The following is a 25,514-nucleotide window of genomic DNA, read 5'->3' as shown; positions in this document are numbered from 1 at the left end:
GTGCCTTGTGGGTTTCATTGGTCCCTCAAGGTGGGGGCTGTGGCTTCTACTTGATATCCCCACCTTATAGCCTAGAAAAATGCCATGGACTCAGTGGCCACATAACAAATGGTGGTTGAACAAATGAAGAATTAGAAATGATTTAGTTTACCAGTTTCCTATCCCCTCTCCTCTCCCTTCTCCCCTTCCCTCTCCCCTGTCCTCTCCCCTCCTTTCTCCTCCCTTCTCCACTTCCTTCCCCTCCTCTTCTCTTCTCTCCTCCTCCCTCCCTTCCTCTCTGTCTAAAATCAATAAACATGTTGTCAGGTGAAGATTACAAAAAAAGGAGAAAGCAGGCTTATTAGGACCCTTTCCATCTGTACCCTGTGCTTGGGAGAAATACGATTTCCCATGTTCACTTTGCAGCTGGCAGGATCTGCGTTTGTGGCCTCAGCCTGACGAATGGCTAGGCAGGTTTTTACTTTCTCAGACTGAGCTAATTTTTGCTTTCTCACCACGTTTAAATAGGAAAAAAATGGTCAGCTCCCTTACGTTGGCTTTTCCAACATTACCTGGGAACTCTTTTATTTTCTTTTTCTTCGAAGACAGGTGTTTTTGTTCACTTACCTTCCCCAAAGCCCACTCATATTTGAGCACATCCAATTGGAAATGTGTTTCCTACCCAGCACTTTAGTGCCTTCCATACCTGATATGTACTAAAGGCTCCGTGTCTCAGGGGTCTCCCCTCTCTCTAGGAGGCACCTCTCACCAAGTGCCCCCAACACAGACCTTGCTGTCCAGATTCAGAGTGGGGGGTCTTCCTGCAAAGGTGCCCAGCATGCCCGTGCTGCTGAAGACCTCTGGATTCCAAATACAGGCCTCTTGGAGGAGAAAGCTAGCTCCTTTGTGTTATCCCTGGATTTCCTTCCTCCCAAAGACTCAGAGCTTCTCTTCGCCTGAGCAGGAGAAGGTGCCATTGAGAACAGCTGTGATCTGTTCCGTACTAGAGAACAGAAAGGCTTGTCAGATACCTTTCTTTTAAAACATTTTTCTCTTTTTAAAGTGAGAGAATAAAAGGTGTCAATTCATTTGAAAGTCACATTCCCAGCAGGATCCAAGACCAGAGGTGGTCTTGTGATTTGGGTCATAGTCAGCTTTTTAATGGGGGAAGGTGTTCATAAAATAGTGATGTAGGCATTGTGTTTTGCTTCCCTGTCTGGATTTAAGTGTAGACTAGGGCTTCTCTACGTTGGCACTGTTAACATTTGGAACAGTACATTCTTTGTTGTGGGGCTATCCTGTGTTCATTGTAAGATGTTTAGCAGCATCTTGGCTTCACCCACTGGATGTCAATAACATTTTCTACCTCCTCTTCCCCAGTGACAACCACAAATGTCTCCAAGCATTGTCAGTGTCCTCTGGGGAGCAAACTCGATCTCCAGTTTCCAACCACTGGTGTAGACTATAGTAAGCCCCCCAAGGGCACTACTGCAGCTCTGCCACTGAGCTCACTATGGACAATAAGATCATATATATTGAATGAATGACAAACCTAATGTCCATTCCATCCCTCCCCACTAGCTCTGGATCCTCCGACTCTGACTGAGGACTGGACTTCCCATCTAAATCAATCACACAGCACCCCAGCCCCAACAGCACCACCAAACTGGCCCACACTCCATATCCTCAATTGTTTTGCTCCTTTCTAGCATCGAATCTTTGCTGATACTCATAGCTAGATCAGTGGCTCTCACAGTGTGGTCACTGGACCGCCAGCAGACGCACTTGGGAACTTGGTAGAGATGCAAATCCCCAGCCCTGGGGAATTAGAAAACTTGGGGGTTCTGTTTTTATAAGTCCTATACCTAGGGCTGATGCTCATTCAGGTGTGAGGACCACTGCCCTAGACCAGTGGTTGGCAAACTGTGGCTAGCGAGCCACATGCGGCTTTTTGGCCCGTTGAGTGTGGCTCTTCCACAAAATACCAACTTCTGCACATGGGCCATGAAGTTTCAATCGCACTGTACGTGTGCGCCCGCACGTGGTATTTTGTGGAAGAGCCACACTCAAGGGGCCAAAGAGCCACATGTGGCTCGCGAGCCACTGTTTGCCGACCACTGCCCTAGACTAATTTTTCTTAAACTTCCATGCTGAGGACAGTCACCAGGGTGCTTGTGATTCCTGCTTCCACCTCAGACCTGTTGATTGGGATCCCCAGGGAAGGGGCCTGGGAAGGCATAGAACAGTGGTTTTCAACCTTCTGGCCCTTTAAATACAGTTCCTCATGTGACCCAACCATAAAATTATTTTCGTTGCTACTTCATAACTGTAATGTTGCTACTGTTATGAATCGTCATGTAAATATCTGATATGCAGGATGGTCTTAGGCGACCCCTGTGAAAGGGTAGCTCGACCGCCAAAGGGGTCGCGACCCACAGGTTGAGAACCGCTGGCATAGAAGGAACAGGTGCCCCACATCAACCTTGTCATCAGGAATGGTTGGGAACCCCAACTCCTACTCCTTCACTCAAAGTCCCAGATTGTTGCCCAGAGCCCAGTGACATTTTACTCTTCCAAGAAGGTACTCTTTTGGTAAATGATTTCCTCATTTCTGATACTCTGATGCTTTAAGCTGCGTGCATTGCTCTCATCCTTTCTTCACTGTTGCCTTGTCAAGAGCTCTGTGTCTACATGCCTCATTTCTTCTCCTTGATTATAAGCTGCTTGAGAACCAGATACTAGTCTTTTTTAACTCAGTCTCTTTTCCCAGAACATGAAGAAGTCCACACCCTTATTGCAATTTCAAAAGACAAAAAATCAGGAAAATTAAAAGGTTTTATCACTTGGGTGATAAAATTTGTCCTGGACTAACATGCATCTATATGTAGTGTTTATTCATTCATTCATTCATTCATTCATTCATTCCACTTGGGATGACAAATCATTAATTTGTTGCAGACTTTTAATGTATTTGGTGGTTGGTTGTGGCCCCAGGCCCCAGGTGAAGATGTTATATATTAACTAGAGACCTGGTGCATGGATTCATGCACTAGTGGGGGGCGTGGTCTGCAGGGATTGGTCCGCTGTGGGAGCGCACTGACTACCAGGTGGCTGCTCCTGCATTGAGCGTCTGCTCTCTGGTGGTCAGTGTGCATCATAGCGATGATCAACTGGTCGTTTTGGTTGTCCCACAATTCAGTCGCTGTGCTTTTATATATAGATAGATATAGATATAGATGGTGTGTGTAAAATGTTCCCTTTCTGAAATCAGAAAAATTCTGTCTCCAGGGCTTCTGGATAAAGGATTATGAACTCAGATAATATTTGTCAGTTCAATGAAAGAATTTCAGATTTTGATGGTGGTGAACATAGACACCACAGAACTTGTTACTTTTGTTCTGATAATCGAGAAGAAAAGAGTTCTAGGTGTGACCTATTACTTTCTACCTCTGGAAGGCTTCCTACCAGACTCTGTGACACATGGTTTTTTTTATCTTCGTGTCCTGATATTAAGCCCAGAGAATTGTCCTGGATTTAATTTTATTTCCTTGGTGTGTGTCTATATATTCAGCCTGATGATATGTTTATTCTGTTTGTTTTGCTTTTATTTTTTTTAAGCTGAGGGTATTTTTTAAGTTTGTTTGTTTGTTTTTATATGAACAGTTTATAAAACCAGCTAAAGGGAGTCATGGGATGTGGGCATGTGAGTTCAGTTCCGTAAACAGTCTGTTTTTAATCTCATGTAAATTTCTAGAAGTTTAGAGATTGAAATAATGTGTTGGGGGGGGGGGTTAGTGTGACTCATGGACTTTTTGGTGGTTTTAATCAAACATGTTTCTGTAATTGGAAGCCAGTAATCAATTAGTACAGGGATTCTTGATCTGGAACTAGGCAAGGGTTTCAGGGTCCTTAAACCTCTGATATTGTACACATTTTCTCTACACCTTTGAATGTGTCTATGTTTTTCCCTTTTTCTAGAAAGAGAGAGTGATTTCTTTTTATCAGATTCTTAAAAGGACTCTAAGACAAAAAAAAAAAAAAAGGAGCCTAAGAACTGGCCCAGGTTTTCAGTCTTATGCTAATTCATTAGTATTTTTTAAATATTTCTAAAGAAAAAAATAGAGACAAAATCATCTCAATCACTGGATAAGTTGTGCCTTTATTTCTATATATGCACATGTGTCTTCATTCCTGTTTGATTTTGGATTAATTAAACTCATCTAATTGATGAGTAGCTGAAAAATGTGTGCCTCCCAAAGTTAATTTTATTCCAGTCCTCTCCATCTCTGTCTACTACTCATTTAATATTTATCTTTCGTGGCCAAAAGGCTTTGGAATTATATTTTTATTTTAAGACATTTCAAATGCCTCCTCTTTTGTGAACTCTTTCCTGAACGTAATCTTGCCTTTCTCCGAAACACCACAACAATATTGCACCATATTGAGTTTGTGCTTATTCATATTTGTTTTTTCTTTCCATCCTTCTTTCCCCCCTTCCCTTTCTCCAGGCATTAGGTTATCACTTCAGTGTGAGGATGTAGCAGAGTAGTTGGAGTGACTTGTAGGCCCAAGAACTGACAATATTATTTAAAGGTGGTGACTCAATAAATTTTTGAATTAAAGTATGGAACATCTTCATTCCATATACTATAAAATTAAAATCATGGTTAATCAAAGGTTAATACCTTTTTTATATGTTTATTTTTGAGTATTTTAAAACCACTGGTACATCCAAACCAACATAATGATTTTGTCTCCCAGTACTACTGAATTAGGACCCAAAGGCCTCAGAAGTAAAAACAAATTCTTATTTTCTAATATAGCATAATAAATTAAAATGTGAGGCTAATGGGACCCAGAGTAACTAAGACAACAGGTTTCCAACACTGGGATAGGGGAGGTAACTGATAACTTGGAGTCATTGGATGGAAAGCAAAAGCATCTACATAGGAATAAAGTGAGTCCTCTTACTCTTTCCTTCCCTTCTCCTCCCTATCTTATCTAGACCAACCCTAGACCATAGTGTATCTGTATTACAGATTTGATTTTTATTGCCTTTACTTTATATATAACTGTTTGATTGATGTGACATTAAGCATAATAACACATTTCAGTGACATAAATTGTAGTATGGATAATATGTATGTATGTCGCTCCAGGTGATCTTTCTGCAAGAACTAGACTAATTTTAGGGAAATATCTAAGGCCATTTAAATATATATATATATTATTGATTTCAGAGAGGAAGGGAGAGGGAGAGAGAGATAGAAACATCAATTAGAGAGAATATTGATCGGCTGCCTCCTGCATGCCCCACACTGGGGATCAAGCCTACAACCCAGGCATGTGCCCTGACCAGGAATCAAACCATGACCTCCTAGTTCAAAGGTAGATGCTCAACTACTGAGCCATGCTGGCCAGGCTCTAAGGCTATTTAAAACCATTAGGACTATTGACTTTGATGTAGGATAATAAATGTCTGTCCCAGTAGACACAAATTCTCTTGAATTTTTCATTCTACATTAGAAAACCCCAGTTTTCTAAGTCTTAATTTCCCAAACACCTTACAAATGTATTTAGTCTTTAGAATTGGTCCTTTTGTGTAAATAGAGATTTCACATCAGACAGACTTTCAAAGGCCTAGAATTCAGGATATACTTGAACTGATTTTGAGTAGCCTTTGTGTCTTTCCCTCTTTGGCAAGGGCTGCTGCGTATCCTCACTGGTGAACAGCCCCATCTATAAACAGGCAGGTTCCCAGAGAGATGCCATGGCATGTGTGTGTGTAAAGAACATTTGGTCAGTATTTGTTGGCTATTTGTGATTGACACATGTTTACATATAAATATATCAACATCAGTCTCTTAAGATGTACCATAATGAGTCTTTTTCATTGTTTTGAATACCATGTCAGCTTTGTAACATATACAAATACCCTGTTTCTGATTTATCAATGTGTGGAAGGAGATGGTGAGGGCAAAATTTAAGCTTTTTGCTCTTTTGTAGATTATGTCTGCTTATGCAAGGACCCAAACAGTATATAAAATGGTATATTTTCCTGGGACCAAGGAAACTTTTTTGCTTTTCTGCCTGAAATAAGCAAAGCAGTCAATGGCATTTCATGACGTCATATAATTTGTAAGGGGAAAAAAATAAAGAGAATAAATATGCATGTGCCCAAAATGAGCAATCTTCAGTAGTTTTCTGAGGGTGACCCTTTATGCAGTGGTTATAGCCTTTCTTGTAAGTGTGCTCTTCCCTGAAGTTAATGTGATAGAGAACATCTTCTCCTGGGCCAGCTCATTAGATAAAGCATTTTAAAGGTTGTGTTTTCTTTTCTTCTTACAGCCAAGGATTACTGCAAAGTAATATTTCCATATGAGGCACAGAATGATGATGAATTGACAATCAAAGAAGGAGATATAGTCACTCTCATCAATAAGGTAAACAAAGTTTCCCTCCAGCCTTCTAAACTGTGAACTGCTTTGAGGTATTGACTGGATAGGACAAGCTTTGTTTTTAGCCCTTGAAACTTGAGGTTTTTATGGTCCTGAACTCCTCAGGAAGACTCTTGTGTCTTTTCTCTGGATCAGGCAAAGCCCAGTGTATCTAGGTGAATGAATGAATTTAAAAATCAACTGCATTCTGTTTGCCTGAGAGCCAGTTATGGATTTGCATGGCTTGGCAGAAAATGTCTGTCCCACAAAGGCTAACCCAGAAGGTGGCCTGCATGGCTGGAGGGCCCAGACTTCACAGTGGCCCTAGCTGCAAAGCTCTGGGTCATGGTGTGTCCAAGGAGACACTTTCAAAAAGCAGGTCATGCCTCACAGGCAGAAAATACTTAAAGAATGTTTACTTTCAGATCAAAGACAGGTAGCATGCTTGAGAGAATTTTACCTGCCTTGTTTGGGCTAAGAAGGTTGAACGATTTTATTATCATTATGGGCAGAGTCTTGTAAACATACTGAGAGCTATAAAATCTGTATGAAGTGATGCAGCTTAACAGGGCTTGGACCACGTACTGTTTATACTTTTATGCAATGTTATTCACCAAGTAGATGGTTGAAAGATAAGTTATTTAAGCCTTTCCTCTGAAGTACAGGAATTTTATGATGGTCCGTCACAATGAAAAACTGAACCATCTTTAAGATATATTGGTGGTTTTACTCTTATATGCAGGTGAGTGGCAGGGAACACATAATTCCCTTAGCACAGGCATCATTGCTGCCTGCACTCATGCAGGCCTGAGAGCACTGGCAGTCTAGAGGGGTGGAGGGTGCAGGGAGAGGGGAGAGAGAACGGGGGGCCAGCATGGGAAGTAGGCCCTGGGTCCACGGCCTCTGGCCATGACTGAGAGGAAGTGGACCAAGGTGTTTCCTGCCCCCTCCCCCAATTTCCTACCCCAAGGGTGTCCCAAAAGTCATGTTTGATTTACCTTTATAATCAAGGAAGTTACCTTTAAGAAATGGATGTCGAGGTTGTGTGTTTAAGAGCCTGAGCCATGCCCTGACTGGGTGGCTCAGTTAGTTGGAACACTGTCCTGTACACCAAAAGGTTGTGGGTTCAATTCTAGATCAGGGCACATACAGGAGGCAACTGATCTCGCTCTCTCTCTCTCTCTCTCTCTCTCTCTCTCTCTCTCTCTCTCCATCTCCCTCTCTCTCTTTCTCTTTCTCTTCCAGTCTTCCTTCCTCTGTCTTTAAAATCAAAAAAACCTATCCTTGGGTGAGGATTTAACAAAGAGCCTGAGCCAACAATGCCAGGCAACTATTGACACCAGAGTTTAAGTAGCTTGCCAAAGGTCAAATTATTTTAGGGAGAGAACTGGCCCCATCACCCACTTCATATGAAAGTGGTATGCTAGACAATGTTAAGGACAGGAACCTTTTGGGAATAGCAAACTATTCCCTGCTTTGATGATCACCCAAGAACTCATCCATCTTTTTACCTATAAAATATCCTCCCCTAAACTTATTTCAATGCATCTCTGTTGGTGTTTGGTGTTTTCCATGGCAGGAGGAAATCAGAGGAGAGGAAATGCTGCCCTATTGTTCCTTGCTGCCTAGGAGGTCGAGTGGTTCTCTTTCTTTACCACCCTTCCTGTGGTCCCTAGGCTGTGTCTCCTCTGGGCTGCTTCTTATGCATGGGACACTTCCTATTTTGAAACAGACCCTTAACCTAACATTCAGGATATTGAAATTGTTAAGTGGGTATAAGGCATAATACAAATACTTTGATAAATAGCATAAATACAGAAAAGGGGTGAGAGCACTTTCCCCTGTGATGGCAAAGCAAGCAGAGAATTCAGTAACTGCCATTCTTGACAGTGGGCGTGGGGGGCTTATATTCCTGTTTTTGTTTGAAGGGGGAAGCCTCATTTTAATTGAATTCCAGATGTATCAGTAATATTTAATAAGGTTTGGGGAGAAGAAAAAACCCCATGGATAGTCCTGAACACATCTATTCCTACCTTAACATATCCTATTCCAGTCCTTGTCATTTGATTACATATGATGAGAGTACATTCATCTCAATTGTTTCCTTCCTTCCTCCCGGCCTGAAATCCAGTCTGATAAAAAGAATCAGGTTTTTCTGAAGAGCTTAGTCAGAAAGGGACTCTCTCCTGGTCCCATTCACACAGGAGGGAGAAAGGAATGGGCACGTGTGGAAGGCTGCTAGCAAGAGTGTCCGAAGCTTGCACCCAGTTTCCCTGGTTTCATAGCTTAATGTATTAGGAAGCAGTTTGGAAACTGTGAAGCAGCTTACAGATATCATTATTACATTTGCAGAACATGGCCTTGCCCTCCTTGCCATATACTTGGCCCTTCACCTGGCTTTCACACTGATCCTGCTCCTCAGGCCTAGAGTGTCCATGTCATTTTGACTCTTGCTCACCCTGCCCCAGATCAGCAGCACCAGAACCTAGAGATTCTGCCCTCCTGCATCCCTGACACTTCCTGTCTGTGGTAGAGCCAGGCCCAGGCTGGATGGAGGCTGCTCCTCCCTGGGCCTCCTCCCTCCCACAGGACCCTCCACAGCACCTGCTCTGGAGGAGAGCCCTGAGGTGGCCAAAGGTGGAGGGCTACTTCATCTCTAGCATCCAGCCCCTTCTTATCATCTCATGGAACCCCCGTGCTCCAGTGAAAGTGTTTAGTAACTTTCCTTTTTAAAAAAATCCAACTCGATTATCCTGTACTCATTGGCCCAGTCTGTCTGGCCTCAGTCTGGCCTTTTAGCATTGGTATATGTCACTGTTCTACATGAACAAACTCTCCTGGGATGTTCCCATCTTGCTTGTGTGTCCTCCCTAACTTGATCCAAACCATGTTCCTGCTGCCTGGATGCCCTCTGTCTGCCCATTTAGCTGGTTGTTCAATAGCTGATGATACAGCAGTCTTAACTCATGCTGTATCGTGCGCTCGGGCCCATTGCGAGCCCGATGTTTTAAAAAGTCCTTTGCGCTCTATCATTTTGTTTATATCATTATTTTATATGGTCTGTGACATCAGGTCTCTTGACACATCCTGTGCTCCTCTAGCTTTTAACTTTTATTTCCATGAATGACCTAGAATTCCAGTTGGTTGAAAGCAGCATGCTAAACTGATAAGTACCACCTAGGCCACCAGTTCAGAAAAACTGGGCTTTGAATCCCAGCAACACCACTCCTGGCTGTGGGCCTTTGGGGATATCACTTAACCCCTCTGAGCATCAATTTTCTCATCTATAAAGCTGGCCTCACAGGGCTACCATTAGGATTTACTAAGATGCTGGGTATAAAGTGCCTCTCACAGGGGAGGGGTTCACCAATGGGTGATACCTATAATCCTAGGAATTGTCATTTCAACTCCAGCTGCTCTTTATCTGACCTAGAAACAGGAGTGAAAAGGCTCTTGTGTCTGGGCCTAGTTTGCTGCTGGGGCTGGAATGCCATGACATGAAGTAGGTAACAATGGTGAAAAATCTACCTGAAATAGTTCAGAATTCTCAACGGGTGAGATTTCAATAAGAATTTGGAGGAAACAAATGGGCCATAAATAATTTGCCTGCTGAAAGTGGGAGAAATGGAGTCTGAGTCTATCAAACCCTGCTGACTTTATAGAAAATTCTTAAATCTTCCTCTGAGTTAAGAAATTATTCGAGTTCATTTAGATGATTCTGTGCCATTGATATTGTAAAGTGAACAGCTTCACCATTTGTTCAACATGCATTTGGATATGCATCTTTATTGTACATACTAGAGGCCTGATGCATGAAATTTGTGCAAGAGTAGGCCTTCGCAGCCGCTGCCTGGATCCATCCCTCGCAGCCGCAGTTGTAGTCTGGGCTTCGTCCAGAAGGACATCCGGTCCAATTAGCATATTATGCTTTTATTACCCTATCTAATAAAAGAGAAACATGGTAATTGGCATACGACCGCTACCCTTCCCATTGACTAATCAGCGAGATATGCAAATTTACTGCCAGCCAAGATGGCGGCCGGCAGCCAGGCAGCTTGAAACTAACATGAGGCTTGCTTGCTTCAGTGACGGAGGACTCCAATGTTCCCCACCTGCTTTGCTGGCCTCTGAGCCTGCAGTTTAAGAAACATTGTAACGAATATAGAAGCTAAACAAAACCCCAGAAACCTGCTTTCAGTGAGGCCGGGATCTTAGAGCTGGAGTTATATAGTGTTTCGATTATAGAACCGAAACAAACCAGATACCTTCTTTCAGCAGCAGAAGCCTCAGAGCTGGAGCCAGAGCTAAAGCTGGCCCAGAATAAAATAAAAAAAAGAAAAAAAGGAGCAGTTGGGAGCTTCAGTCGGCCTGAAAACAGCCCTCAGCCCCTCACCCAGACTGGCCAGGCACCCCAGTGGGGACCCCCACCCTGAAGGGTGTGTGACCAGCTGCAAACAGCCATCATCCTCTCACCCAGGCTGGCCAGGCACCCCAGTGGGGACCCCCACCCTGATCCAGGACACCCTTCAGGGCAAACCAGCCGGCCCCCACCCATGCACCAGGCCTCTATCCTATATAGTAAAAGGGTAATATGCCTCCCAGAACCAGGATCAGCGGAGCTGAGAGGCCTCCCAGCACCAGGATCAGTGTGACAGGGGCAGCGCCCAAACCCCCTGATCGCACTGCGGCTCTGTGTGTGACAGGGGGCGGGGCCACAACCTCCCTATCATCCCTGCTCTGTTCGTGACAGGGGAAGGCGCCCCAACCCCCTGATCAGCCCTGCTCTGTGCCTGATAGGGGGGACCTCCCCAACCCCCTTATCGCCCTGCGGCTCTGTGTGTGACAGGGTGCGGTGCCCCAACCAACCCCCTCCCTCCACGGGCCCTGCTCTGTGTGTGACGGGGTAGAGCCATAACCTCCCCATCAGCCCTGCCCTGAGTGTGAGAGTGGCGGTGCCCCAACCACCTGATCGGCCCTGCTCTGTGGGTGATAGAGGGCGGCGCCCCAACCCCCTGATCCGCCCTGCCCTGAGTGTGACAGGGGGCGGTGCCCCAACTCCCCTATCGGCCCTACTCTGTGAGTGACAGGGGGGAGCTCCTCAACCCCCTGATCGGCCCTGCTCTGTGCATGACAGGGGAAGCTCCCCAACCCCTTGATTGTCCCTGCTCTGTGCATGACAGGTTACGGAGCCCCAACCCCCCGATGGGCCCTGCTCTGTGTGTGACAGGGGTGGCGCGACAACCTCCCCATCGACCCTGCCTTGAGTGTGACAGGGGGCGGTGCCCCAACCCCCCAATTGGCCCTATCCTGAGCGTGACTGAGGGTGGCATCGCAACCTCCCAATCTGCCCTGCTCTTTGCATGACGGGGGAAGGCGTCCCAACTCCCCAATCTGCCCTGCTCTGAGCCCAACCAGGGGCTGCACCTAGGGATTGGGCCTGCCCTCTGCCACCCGGGAGCAGGCCTAAGCCAGCAGGTTGTTATCTCCCGAGGGGTCCCAGACTGCGAGAGGGCACAGGCCGGGCTGAGGAACCCCCCTTCCCCCCGAGTGCACAAATTTTTGTACACCAGGCCTCTAGTTATAGATAAGTTGAAATGAAAGACCTGAATTGCTGCTCTCTGAATCGATTGCTTTTGCTCTAAAGGTTCTCGATTTACCCCAAATTCCATCGTATTTTCCTTTCATAGTCAGTTAAGGTGGTTGCCCATTGCCTTGTTTTTCTGTGTTGTGGCTGGTGTCACAGGGCAGGTTCTGTGCTAATTTTTAGCCCTGTAGCTTTCTAGAAAATGAGTCAGACACCTTCAGTAGAGGTGCCCATAAGCCCTCTGTGATTCCTGCAATAATGTGCAAAGACTAGGACTATTTGTGTGTGTCCCTGGAAACTAGGATGAAATGTGGCAACTCAAATGGTTTCTTTTTTACTTTATTTATAAAGAATTCTTGTGGATTTTGGAACATTTCCACTTGTGAAGAACACACCTGTGTTTAGCTTTTATTTCCAGTCACTCAAAAATAGCTCCTTAGTCTGTGTTCCTGCCACCCCCATCCCTGCCTTCCTGATTGTGCCCAGAGTGTGGCTGAAAGGATTCAGAAGTCTCTGGGTCTGTTTCCAACCAGAGAAGCTCCCTGGAGAAGGTCTGAGAGTAGCCTGGCAGGGTCAGGCCGGGCCCAGCTGTGACAATGGCCACCACTGAAGGGTGCTCCTTGCCCTGGCCACTGCCGCCTAGGGCTGAGTGAGCCCAGCTATGGAGAGGGACAGTGTTTTGCCCTTGGCCTACAGCCTCATGGCCTCAGAGTGATGGTCTTTTCCTCCAAGCTACTTCCCTCTCCAGTCTGGGAGGAAGGGCTTCCCATGTGACCTGTTTGTAAATAAGGATCTTTAGCTATTTCTTATAAAAAGGATCCCCTCTGTAGCTGTGTCTTTGACCCTTACTAAAACAGACACAACTCATTTCTTCATGGGTATACGCCTACTTAACAGCATCAAAGTCAACACTAAGAAGGATAATTTTATTGGCTGAAATCATGGAGCAGTGGAGATGGAGGGAAGGGGAAAGAGTGTTGATGCTTGGGGTGATAGATGCACCCCAAAGAAAGAGGGAACCCTGAGGATTAGAAACAGGTAGAAGTATAAGGGAACTGCCACACAAAAAACAAACTGGGAGTTTCACCTTTGCCTAGGGATGTATAAAACTAGGGAGTCCAAATGTTTGGAGTTAGCCCTGTGGTGAGGGCAGAGTTAGGACTGAGTACTAATTACCCCACCTTCCTCTATCTCTACCTCAATGTGTTTTCCTCCCTTCTTTCCCAGACAGCAGTTGAGCATTTAACTTAATAATGGCTCAATCTGCCCAGCGGTATGACTCAGGGGTTGAGCGTCAATGGTTTTTCTGTCATCAATGTTTCTATCTCTTTTCTCCCTCTCCCATCCTCTCTGAAACCAATTAAAAATATTTAAAAAAATAACAATGGTTCAATCTACCTGTACGACTGCAAGTTCCCAGTGCAGGACCCTCTGGGCCACTGGCAGCAAAAGACCAGGACCCTTCATCACCACCCCTTTTCCCTCCTGAGTTTCTGCCCAGCTCAGCCTCACAGCAGCTCTGGGAGTTAGGTGTCATCATGGGTGTTCTGTCCAGATTACAAAGGAGAAACAGAGGCCCAGATGTGAAAGTGACTTTCCCAAGGTTCTCACAGCAAGTCAGTGACAGAGCCAGGGCAAAGGTGTCTCCTGACCCTGAACTTGGAACTTGGAACTGGGCAGGGCAGGGCAGTACTGTCCAAACTTCTGGGGAAAGGGGGGGAGATGGGCAGTCAGATGCTTGTGGTAGGAAAGGCTCAGTCACTCCTGAGGTGACTTGTGTACTCATTGAGTCACCCATTGTTGCTAAATATCTAGGGCAAGGGCCTGTGGGATTTTCTTTCTAAATTAATGACATTAACACTATTTTATCAGGAAAACAGTATCGCCATGCCATTACCCCATCCATTTGTTTCTGATGCTTGCATTTTGGTGTCCACATTTCTGATCTCTTAGGGTCAGGATCATCCATGACTTTCTGATTCCATTGTCACCACTACATAATGAGATGATAGTCAGTGCAGAGGAAATGATGAGCTCAGCTCAGGGCTAATGTTGGTTCTTTTTATGCCGGAAACCCTCTCATTCTATTTCTTTCTTCTGCTTTCTTCCCATGCCCAGTGTAGTTTGCCTTCCTCTTTTCTTCTGAGCCCATGTGCCACTGAGTTTTCTGCTTGTTTTTACCATTTTTTTTAAAGGCAGGAATCCTAAGCTCCTTCCTAAGTTATTCTGTGATTATATGTTCCATTGTTTGTTCTAATGTTTATTTTCCTCTCCTACCTCCCACCTATTCATTCATTTATTGAAACATTTATTCATGAGAAAAATGTTTTCAGACTTTTTTTGCTTCCCACCCCACAAGAAGTAAGAATGTTTCTTCAAAGAGAGGTGTCTTTAGAAATCTCAAGAAAGACTCTCAGCTATGTATAAGAGAGCCGATCAGCTAAATAGATTGCTAGCCTTGACCCTTTCTTTCTCAACTGCCCAAGCTTTTAGCAGAGCTCAAATGGTGGAATTAAATGTGGTTTCAAGGGTGGAGGAGTAAATTAGCAGGTACCACCCTGCAAATGATGACACCCTGACAGACCCATTAGAAAGATATGTTTTATGAGGGAATGAATAAGTGAAGCATAGGTCTGGGGTCATTTGGGTTTATACACTTGAAAAATATCAGTGTTCAGCAAATGAGTCATTTATGTCATAGGATGTATTTCTTACAATATGGTCCGTCTTGTTAGACTGCATGTGTCCTTTCTCAAGACGGAAGTCACAGCATATCTCCTCTTAGGAGCATTAGCAATCCCAAGGAATACAGTTTGCTGTTTTGTCTTCCTCTTTCAAGTCACCAGGCCAGTGGAACGATTGAGAAGAATCCTCACACCATAGTGTATTTGATCAATACTTCCTCAATGAGCTTGTGTATCCTCCCAAACACATGGTTTTAAATTAGGTGAGGATGGGAAACGTAGGCCTTGAGATAGGAGAAAACTTCTTTTTAATTTACCAGTAGACAGTAAAAACAGTGCCAGCCCCAAATTTCGATGGTGATGATTATAGACTTTTCAGATAGATGAATTACATTTGCTGCAAATTCCCAGTTTCATGAACCACCACAAATTATATAAAGCTGTCAAAAGGGACCCTGTGTTTGTTCATCCTAATTGTCATCTCTCTCCAGAGTGCTGTGCTTTAGTGGCAGGACATCAGTAAGCCTTGTAACAGCATCTTTTTTCCTGCCACACACAGAAAAATCTGCAGGTGCCATACAAAATTAGAGAAGCTTTCTTTTTTTCTGTTTTCTATTTCTAGCCTTTCTATTTGTATTTCTCTGAGGGGGCTTTTGTGAGGATTAAATGAGATAGTGTGACTTTAGAAATGTAAAAGTCAACTGATAATTATTGCTATGATAAATTATGGTAGGAAGAAGAACAGACAAATGTTCAGTGACTGGAAGTTCTCTCTTAGTACTTGAACTGTCCTGAAATTAAGGCCAGTACTTTCTCTGAACTTCCTCTTCATTATTTAACTTCTATTAGGATTAAAGTAATTTATTATAGTTGTAAGTCCCGGTCTTATTAAAGTGTCTCAAAGTTGTTACATTCATATTTGCATTTTATTAAAATACAGTTTCTGAGATGGCAAGTGGCGTGGGATGCACTTTTAAGTAATACTTTAAAAGTATAGAAATAATACTTACTCTTGAAGAAAAAATTAGAACAAAACAGATAAATACAGAGAAAAGTCTAAGTCACCTGTGACCTCACCACCTTCAGATACCTCTCTAAATATTCGAGCTATATTCTTCCAGGCTTTTTACACACACACACACACACACACACACACACACACACACCACCCACTTCAAAATAAAATATGATCATATCATACACTATTTATTAACCCTCTTTATCCAAAATATATCATGCTTATGTTTGGCCGCATGGTTAAATGCTTCATTAGCATCCTAATGTATGAAATAGCACAATCCTCTTATATTTAGCCTGTTTCTGGTTTTTCCCTATTTTAGACAATATTGCATCTAGTCACCATCTTGTTTACAAATCCTCGTGCACGTTAATTATCTTTGCCAACTTCCATCGCTTGTGTAACCTTGAGCAGGTTGCTCAATCTCTCGGTGCCTCAGTTTTCACATCTGTGAAATGGGGATGATGACAGTACCTACCTCCCGGTGTTGTAAAGATTAAACAAGTTAGAGTAGATAAAGCGCTTAGAATACCTGTCTCATAGCAACTGCTGTCTAATTGTTAGCAGTTGTTCTTTCCTGATGATAAGTTGCTAAATGTAATTCTGCCCCGGTGCGTTTTAAAGGCATTTAAGTGATGTTATGAACGATTGTGACAATTGAGTCTCCCCACAGAAGTATATGCAGTTATAGTCTCCTGACCTTGTCATCCCTGCATATTGTCATTTTTTCTAATCTCTGCTAATTTGATAGGTATTCACATTTTTTCTTTCCTTTTTTTATTGTTGACAGTATTATAGATGTCTCCCGTTTTCCCTCTTTCTGCTCCCTCTACCCAACCCCCATCCCAACCTAGACCTTCACCACACTATTGTCTGTGTCCATGGGTTATGTATATATGTTCTTTGGTTAATCTCTTCCCATCCTCTTGTGTCCATGCTTTTAAAAAATTGATTATTCCACTTGAAAATTTCCAATAGATTTTTATAAAAATACCTTATATTCATGACATCCAGTGGTTCTCAACCTTCCTAATGCCGCGACCCTTTAATACAGTTCCTCATGTTGTGGTGACCCACAACCATAAAATTATTTTCATTGCTACTTCATAACTGTAATTTTGTTACTGTTATGAATCATAATGTAAATATCTGATATGCTATATGTGTTTTCTGATGGTCGCGACCCACAGGTTGAGAACCGCTGCCGGATTAAACTATCATCTTTCACATTTGAAATATTTTTTCATAATTTATGATTCATGGAGACATTTAAGAAAAAATGCCATTAAAAATAAATACCCTTTAGACTTAAATTTCCCCTGTTTTATAGTTAACTGTATAGTACAGTAAAATTCATCCTTTTAAGAATAGTTTTACTTTAGGCTTTTATATTGTAGCCCTAGTTGGAAAGGGCAGTTGGCTATTAAATGCATTCCTTTTCTGCCTTCCTTAGGGCTTTCAGAGGTTCTATTTAAAGCTTCTGTCCTTACAGTATTTTTTTATAGTGGCATTCAGAGAGCCTCTGAGGTCTTGCATGGATGTTGCATAATAATCCTCATATCCTAGACCAGGGCTTGGCAAACTTTTTCTGTAAAGAGCCAGAGAGTAAATATTTTAGGCTTCATGGGTCATACAGTCTGTTGCAACTATGCAAAAGCAGTTATAAATGTAAATGAATGGACATGGCTGAGTTCCAATAAAACTTTATTTATAGACATTAAGATTTGAATTTAGTATAATTTTCACATTTCTTGAGATATTATTCTTTTGATTTTTCATAACCATTTAAAAATGTAAAAACTATTATTAGCTTGTAGGCTGTACAGAAATAGATAGCAGGCCAGATTTGGCCCAAGGTCTTTACCTTGCTGGCCCCTGAAATAGAATGTCTAGAAACAGACCCATAGAAATGCAGCCAATAGATTTTCAACAAAGGTGCAAAGAAAACAGGAAAGAAAGGATAACCTTTTCAAAAATTGGTTTTGGTGCAATTGGGTATCCATAGGCAAAAAAAAGGGAACCCTTACCTAAACCTAACACATGATACAAAATTTAATGCAAAATGAACTACATGTAAAACATAACATAGAACAGTGGTTCTCAACCTTCCCAATGCCGTGACCCTTTAATACAGTTCCTCATGTTGTGGTGACCCCAACCATAAAATTATTTTCATTGCTACTTCATATCTGTAATTTTGCTACTGTTATGAATCGTAATGTAAATATCTGATATGCAGGATGTATTTTCATTGTTACAAATTGAACATAATTAAAGCATAGTGATTAATCACAAAAACAATATGTAATTATATATGTGTTTTCTGATGGTCTTAGGCGACCCCTGTGAAAGGGTCGTTTGACCCCCAAAGGGGTCGCGACCCACAGGTTGGCGACCCACAGGTTGAGAACCGGTGATATAGACAGTTATTTATGAACACATAGGAGGAGAGAGTTGTTAAACATGACACCAAAAGCACAACCTATGAAAGAAAATACTACTAATTTGGATTTTGGCAAAATTAAGAACTTTTGCTCTGCAGAGATACTTAATGTTGATCGGCCTGTTTTTCTTACAAGGCCATCTGAGCCCTAGTATTTAGTAAATAATTGCCTGACATGTAATTGCATGAATTTCAAGGACCTTGGTTTTGTTCTGAGCCTTCCTGGGAATTTCCTGTGGAATATGAGACCATGAATCTGCCATATCAGCACCTTTTCCTGCCCCCGTACCCCTTGCCCCTGTGCCCCTTCTCTCACCAGATAGCAAACAAATGCAGCTATGCTTCATCAGTCAGGCCTGGACCCTGTTGAGCAGCCTGAGGGCCTGGATTTAACCTGGGGATTGTATTTTTTTTTAACTGCACCAGCCTAGAAATTAAATTTGCTGAGTATAGAGAAAAAGACTCTAAACAAATTTTTATGCCAGGAAATAAGTTTTCATAATAGAAACATTTAAATATAGATTTGTCTGGTAAAGAATAGAGATAGAAGGTAGTAATTTAGGAATTTACCAATAGCAGCTGCAGCGTGGATGTTTTGACCTTCATAATGATCATGACTATGCCCTTCACCTGTTATTCCTTTGCTGTGCTTACCTGTTAAATGAAGATACAGTGGGGCCTTGACTTACGAGTGTCCCGACTAACGAGTTTTTTGAGATACCAGCTGTCTCTCGGCCAATTTTTTGCATTAAGTTGATAGAGTAATTTGAGTTAACGAGCTCGGTCTCGAACGAATTAAACTCGTAAGTCAAGGCCCCACTGTACTCCCCTTACCCTCACCCTCACCCTTACTACTTTCTTTGTGTCTCTTAGAGGTGGTTCAGGGGCCAAGAAAGTCTGTTAAAAATAATGAAAGATGCTTTATAATTTCCAGTGTCTTTGTCAATGAAGCAAAATAATTTTTTTATTATATCTGCTATCCCTTTAATGGAAGAAAAACATGTATTTGGATGCAGTATCAATACAATTCTCTAAACATAAATCAAAATGAAAATTTAGCCATAGGATGTACATCCTTGAGAGGTAAACTGTGAGCTGAAGGTGCCATTACTAATAGCTTTTAAAATTTAACATTAAGTGGTCACCTCAATGTAAATAACCTAACAAGTAAAAAAATGAGAAGTTTCTCTGAAAACATTGTTCCATAACTTCATATAATTGATTATGTTTAAATGGACAAAAATGTAAAAGTGCTGCCTTAATGATTTGCATTTTGTGTATGATTTGTGTCCATGCTCTCAGATGTTATTGTCTCTTGTCATGCTTAAGCCAGATTATAAATACACAGGAAAGGCCCTCTCTACAAACACTTCCTTTTCTCATGCTTACTGATTTTTGAAGTGATTTAATGGGGGTAGAACGTCTTTCATTCTATTATTATAAAAAGTTTAGAAGCAAAAACATTTCCTGAGACTTAAGATTGTTTAAGCTGCAAATGAGATAATGAAATGAGTAAGCATTCTTATCTGTTGTGGAGATGCCCAATATGAATGGTGAACTTGGAGTTGAGCTAATATGGCAATATCTGTTGGGTGCTGTTTTCTGAAGAGGCTCCAGATAGAAGCATCTTTTTTTGAGCGGGAAACAGTTTGAGCACTGAGGCCTTTTGAGACATCTGGTCTGTGTGGTCTTTAAAATCCATTCAGGCCTTCCTGATTCCTGCCTGTCTGCCTCTGCTAACACCTGTGGAAGAAAGCTCTGTTCTCTTTCTGGGGCCTGAGATTTGGTGTCAGGGTTTTTCCCCCCTTATTTCTTCGTTAGTGACATTTGGACTCAAAGGTTACTCCTGTAGCATTTCCTAACCCATGTGCTAGGAGTGGGTTATAGGAGTGTAGGACAGTGATCCCCTCAGCTCTTCAGGGTGGATGGGAAGGGCCTTAGGGGGTTGGACTCTCCCTCTGGGCTGATGATCTCTAACAGTGTTTGGCCTTCAGCAGTATGTCTTCAAAATATTATCATTTTATATGTGTGCCATTATCTAAAAAGGATTGAGAGGCACTGATTTATTGTACGTATTTAACTTTTCCATATAAAGATGTTTAACAATGACTACTTTCCTTAGGGAATTGTTCACCTTCCTTGTTAGACCTTGAAATAGCTCAGACTTTTAAAGATAGAGTTTAAAGTCCTATTATATCTAGAACAAAATAAATTCATTCTAATTAAAGAAACGATATTTTTGAGTGAAACCATAACTTCTGGTTATGGCTATGATGGAGTAAAGTTTATTAGACTTACCTGCCTGCCATGGACAACTTTAAAATCGGACAAAATACATCAAGCAGTTGTTTTTAGGCATTGGACAATACTCAGTACAGGGATGTGATCCTTGAGAGTGGAGAAGCATAAAGTGAGCTCCACATCAACCTTGTTTTTTGCCTGGGGGTACTTTTAAATTTGTAGCACAGAGCAGTAGAGCCCAAACAGAGAGCAGAAGACAAAGTGGATAGAGGAAATAAATTGTAATTCAGGGCTACGAAGGTACCTGGAATTTTCAGGGTGGGAATTGCAAAGTAGCAAGCTGTACACAGAAAGAACTCCAGACGTCTGTTTATAGTTGTCCTTTGAGTCTTTGACCAAATGATAAGCTACATACCAATAGGGCAAGACTCCACCAGGCCTGGCAGAAAATAAGTTCAGTGATTGGGGGTGAGCTGTGACGTGAGTGGCTATTTGGGACGTCACCAGTGACGGGAGAGATTGGAGTTCTGTCGAAGCAGGATAAGTAAACCTTGCTGAAAATGCCTGGTATTCAATTGGGAACTAAGAAAGGGAAGCCATAGGAATAGCACTCCACTAGACCTATCCTAACAAAGTCTAAAACCAAGCCTTGATAAGTGAAACTGACCTGCAAGTAACTTGCCCACCATAACAAAACTCAACACTCTTGCAAGGAAGGCACTAAAATCCAGTCTATCAACAATATAGCATACTATTATTAACTATAGTTGTTAAAGATTATACAATAACTAATTATTAGATGTATGAAGAAGCAGGAAAATGCAAGGGATAATATGAGTAGCTTATAAAAGACATGAGGGCATTTCTGAATACAAATGATCCTCGACTTATGAAATTATATCCTGATAAAACCATTAGGACTTAAAAATGTCTTAAGTTGAAAATGCATTTAATATACCTAACCTATGGAACATCATAGCTTAGCTTAGCCTACCTTATCCATGCTCAGAACAATTATATTACTCTACATTTGGGGAAAATCACCTAACACAATGACTACACTGTACAGTATTGGTTGTTCATCCTCATGGTCACATGGCTGACTGGGAGCTGCAGCTCTACTGCAGCCCAGCATCACGAGAGAGTATCAAACCACATATCACTAGCCTGGGAAAAGGTCAAAATTTCAAGTATGTATTCTACTGAATGCATATTGGTTTTGCACCATTGTAAAGTAAAAAATTCTTAAGTTGAATCATCAAAAGCCAGGGATCGTTTGTACAGTTTTTACACATCAGTACATTTTTCAGTTAATGTGGCCAAAGGAAAGCTTGATTACTGATTTTTGTGTGTTACTCATTGATTTCTTTTGTTACCAGTTTTACAATATGCTAACCTTTGACCTTCATAATGATCATGGCTATGCCCTTCACCTGTTATTCCTTTGTTATTCCTATTGTAAAATGAAAAAATCGGAAACTACTGTAGCAAAACTTGTCTGTTATTGCCCAACAAAAAGTCAGAATTTTTTTTTACAAGTAGATGAACTCTTTGAGGTCATAACTTGCCAGTATCACAAAACAGTTAATGACTGCCTAAGGCTCCATGATCCAAGGATGTTGACATTTGGACTGTAACATATTCTTGAGTGGGCTTATCCCTGGGACTGTCTCCTCGGCTTCCCTCATTAATTGTGGTCTGCCAGGCATTTTTGCTGACACTGAGATAGACCATAGCTTTCTTTTTCTCCCTGTTACCTCATAAACTGTGTACTGACGAGACGCTTTAGTAACCGACTTATGGGGATGCTGGAAATTCTGAGTAGAAATCCCAGCCAAGCAGAATAATTGCATCTCTTGGGGAGATGTTAACAAGCAAAGGCAGAGCTGAGTGCTCCTGGGTTCTGGCTTCCATGGAGCTTTCTCTCAACAGCCCCCCTGAAGCTCTGTGCAGAAGGCGTTCATTAGTAAATATTAAACATCGCGTTCCGTGTTGCTGGTGGGATGCTGAGGGTGTGAGACCCCCTCTGGGCACTCCACGACTCACTTAACAGCCACACCAAAATCATACAACACTCACTTTCTCCATGAATGAGAGATAGAAACATCAACGGTGAGAGAGAAGTGAGAGAGAATAATTGATTGGCTGCCTCCTACACGCCCCCTACTAGAGATCAAGCCTGCAACCTGGGCATGTGCCCTGACCAGGAATCAAACCAGTGACTTTTTTGGTGCATGGGATGACAGTCCACTGAGCCACACCAGCCAGAACTCTAAGCACCAATTCTTGAATATTTTGTTCTGTGACCCAATTCCCACTGTCTTTCCTTTCCTCATACTTGGTGATCTTGCCCCTGACCCTTCTCATCATCTCAGTTCTTGCCCTCATTCTTTCCTTCCAGGCTGCCCAGCTTCTCAGGGTCCCACTTGTTTTGAAATCCAGCCTAGCACTCTTGTTGGTGTTTCTGTGCCATATTGATTCACTGTGTCTGCATCTTCCACTAGGCTCTGAGCTTGGAAGTCCCATGAGGATACAATATTTTTTTTTTTACCCTTGAATTCCTCTCCTGTCCTGCATATTTCACATCCTCAGTAAATAAATTGAATTTGCTGTTCTTTTACATTATGGGAAGCACAGCCCTTGTACTAATAATTCTCTCTTCATCTCTGCCATCAAAGGCTAGTTGTTTTGTCTGGTTTGTTGAGGGGGACTTATTTTCACTTCTCATTTTGCTATCAAAATTGTTTCTGTTTCCTTTAAATTAGCTTCTTTTGCTAGAAAAATAATGCCTTGGTTCTCTGTAAGTCTCCATCTCACTGCTGGCACCTTGACCTGCAGCTGCTTTCTGTCCTGCATTTTCACTTTTCTTTGTATTCTAAGTCACATTGGAAATTTTCTTTTTAAAAAATATATTTTTATTGATTTCAGAGAGGAAGGGAGAGGGAGAGAGAGATAGAAACATTAATGATGAGAGAGAATCATTCATTGGCTGCCTCCTGCATGCCCCACACTGGGGATCGAGACTGCAACTGGGCATATACACTAATCTGGAATTAAACCATGACCTCCTGCTTCATAGGTCGATACTCAACCACTCACTTTTCTTTTTTTAATGTACTTATCTCATCCACGAACCTTGTATTTGTTCTTATACTAATCAGAACAAGTAGATTGTGTTCTGTCTTGTTCTTTCCCTCTCTTACCTTGAATTACACAATAATTAGGACTGTTAGTGTTTTCTCTAAAAAGCAAAGTATAGGGACAAGGTGGCCGAGTGGTTAAGGTGATGGACTGCTAAAAAGCAAAGTATAGATGAGCCATTCACCATTGATGGGAGATATAATAACTATAATGTGAGATGCACTGTTTTCCCCTGTAGGCATGCATCAGTACTAAAGTTATTCTGAATATGCTTTTGCTTATTACAATTTCATTATTTTCTCTCACATACAAAGCAAAAGGCTTCATTACAGTGGTTCTTGGGTTACTGCTTGCATAAGGCTAAGGCAAAGCATGGATTTGCACCATTCAGAAAGTTTGAAAAAAGCCTTTTTTAAAAAGTAAATAGGGGTTTCAATTTATATAGGCTTCAAGTATACAATTCTATGATACATTATCTGTATATCACATTGTGTGTTTCCCCATCCAAAGTCAAATCACCTTTAAAAAGAAATGTAGCAGCCCAGCTGGTGTGCTCAGTGGTTGAGTGTCGACCTATAAACCAGGAGGTCATGGTTCGCTTCCCAGTCAGGGCACATACCTGGGTTATGGGCTGGATCCCCAGTAGGAGGCAGCTTATCAATGATTCTCAATCATTGCTGTTTCTCTCTCTCTCTCTCTCTCTCTCTCTCTCTCTCTCTCTCTATATATATATATATATATATATATATATATATGGAAATGTAGTACTACACAATATTTGAGTGACTTTTGTGGGCATAATTCTCTTATCAAATGATCAGAAACGATTGTGAAGGGAAGTCCAGTCCTCACATAAGCAAACCCTTCACACATGAAAAGATTTAAGATTTTTTGAAAAGCTATTAATGATTCTCTACTCTTTGGTACCAGATCTCTTGGTTAATACCGGTTTACCAAAAAGGACCTTGTATAATATTGTGTGTCTGTCTTTCATGTAAATCTCCAAACTCTCTGGGTTTAATGTTCTCTGCATGTTTAATGTTCAGTGCCTACAGAGCAACCTAAGCATATTTTGCATTTAATAGCTATCTGTTGAATTGAATATCATGAAGTGCAAATTAAAATAGAGTGTTAGAGAAAAGATAAAGCACTCATCATAGTCACCTTCCTAAAGGTCAGTTTCAAGTGGGTTTTGAAGATGAGAAGGACTTATCCAGAGAAAGAGGAGGAAAAAATGTGCCAGGCATTTCCTCAGAAGCAGATCCTAATAACTAAAACAATTTCTAACACTTAATTGTAAACAAATTCCAACCCCATAAACTTTTCTGATATTGTTCATGACATAACATCTCAGGATTAGAAGAGCCTCAGAAGCCATCATCACATCCTGCCACCACCACCCCTGTTCATGGATCCCTTCTTTGGGGACTGATGCTAAATCATTTAGGGCAGTGGTCGGAAAACTCATTAGTCAACAGAGCCAAATATCAACAGTACTTCTTCAAAATAGACTCTTCCAGGCCAAAAACCGACTTCTGCGCATGGGCCATGAAGTTTCAATCGCACTGTACGTGCGCGCCTGCACGTGGTATTTTGTGGAAGAGCCACACTCAAGGGGCCAAAGAGCCACATGTGGCTCGCGAGCCACAGTTTGCCGACCATGGGTTTAGGGGATGTGATGAAGTCAGGACCAGAATACTTACCTGGACTTCTCATTGTCATTTTCCAAGGAAGATAAGCATGCTCTCATGTTGGAAGTCTTTTGAATCTTGTATTGTTCTGGGTAAATCTGAACTTGATTGCTTCAAGTGTCTCTTTTGTGGTGTTGGTTGGAACTGGTATTTGGTCTGTGATTAAGGACCCATTTCTAAAACCCATATTCTCTTCTGAAAGTTCAGTTTACCCTTGTAACAGAAGACATTGGGGGAAGGGATGCTGGTGATCACTTCTCACCTGAGGTGGGCCTTATGTTAACTTGTGCAGAATC

The 25,514-nt window shown here is 42.1% G+C and overlaps 1 protein-coding gene across 3 annotated transcripts in view; it reads left to right on the top strand.

Annotated features, from left to right (window-relative positions):
• The window catches only part of SH3KBP1 (SH3 domain containing kinase binding protein 1), a 337,141-nt gene that overhangs the window by 243,505 nt on the left and 68,122 nt on the right, over window positions 1-25,514 (top strand). For all 3 annotated transcript variants that reach the window (XM_081115410.1, XM_081115409.1, XM_081115411.1), the window contains one exon: window positions 6,328-6,422. In XM_081115410.1, coding sequence (XP_080971536.1) covers window positions 6,328-6,422 — 95 coding nt within the window. The remainder of the gene's footprint in view (window positions 1-6,327; window positions 6,423-25,514) is intronic.

This window comes from Myotis nattereri (assembly GCF_964212035.1).
Source record: "Myotis nattereri genome assembly, chromosome: X".
NCBI classification, from domain to species: Eukaryota; Metazoa; Chordata; class Mammalia; order Chiroptera; family Vespertilionidae; genus Myotis; species Myotis nattereri.
This window is presented reverse-complemented; position numbering and strand designations above follow the sequence as displayed.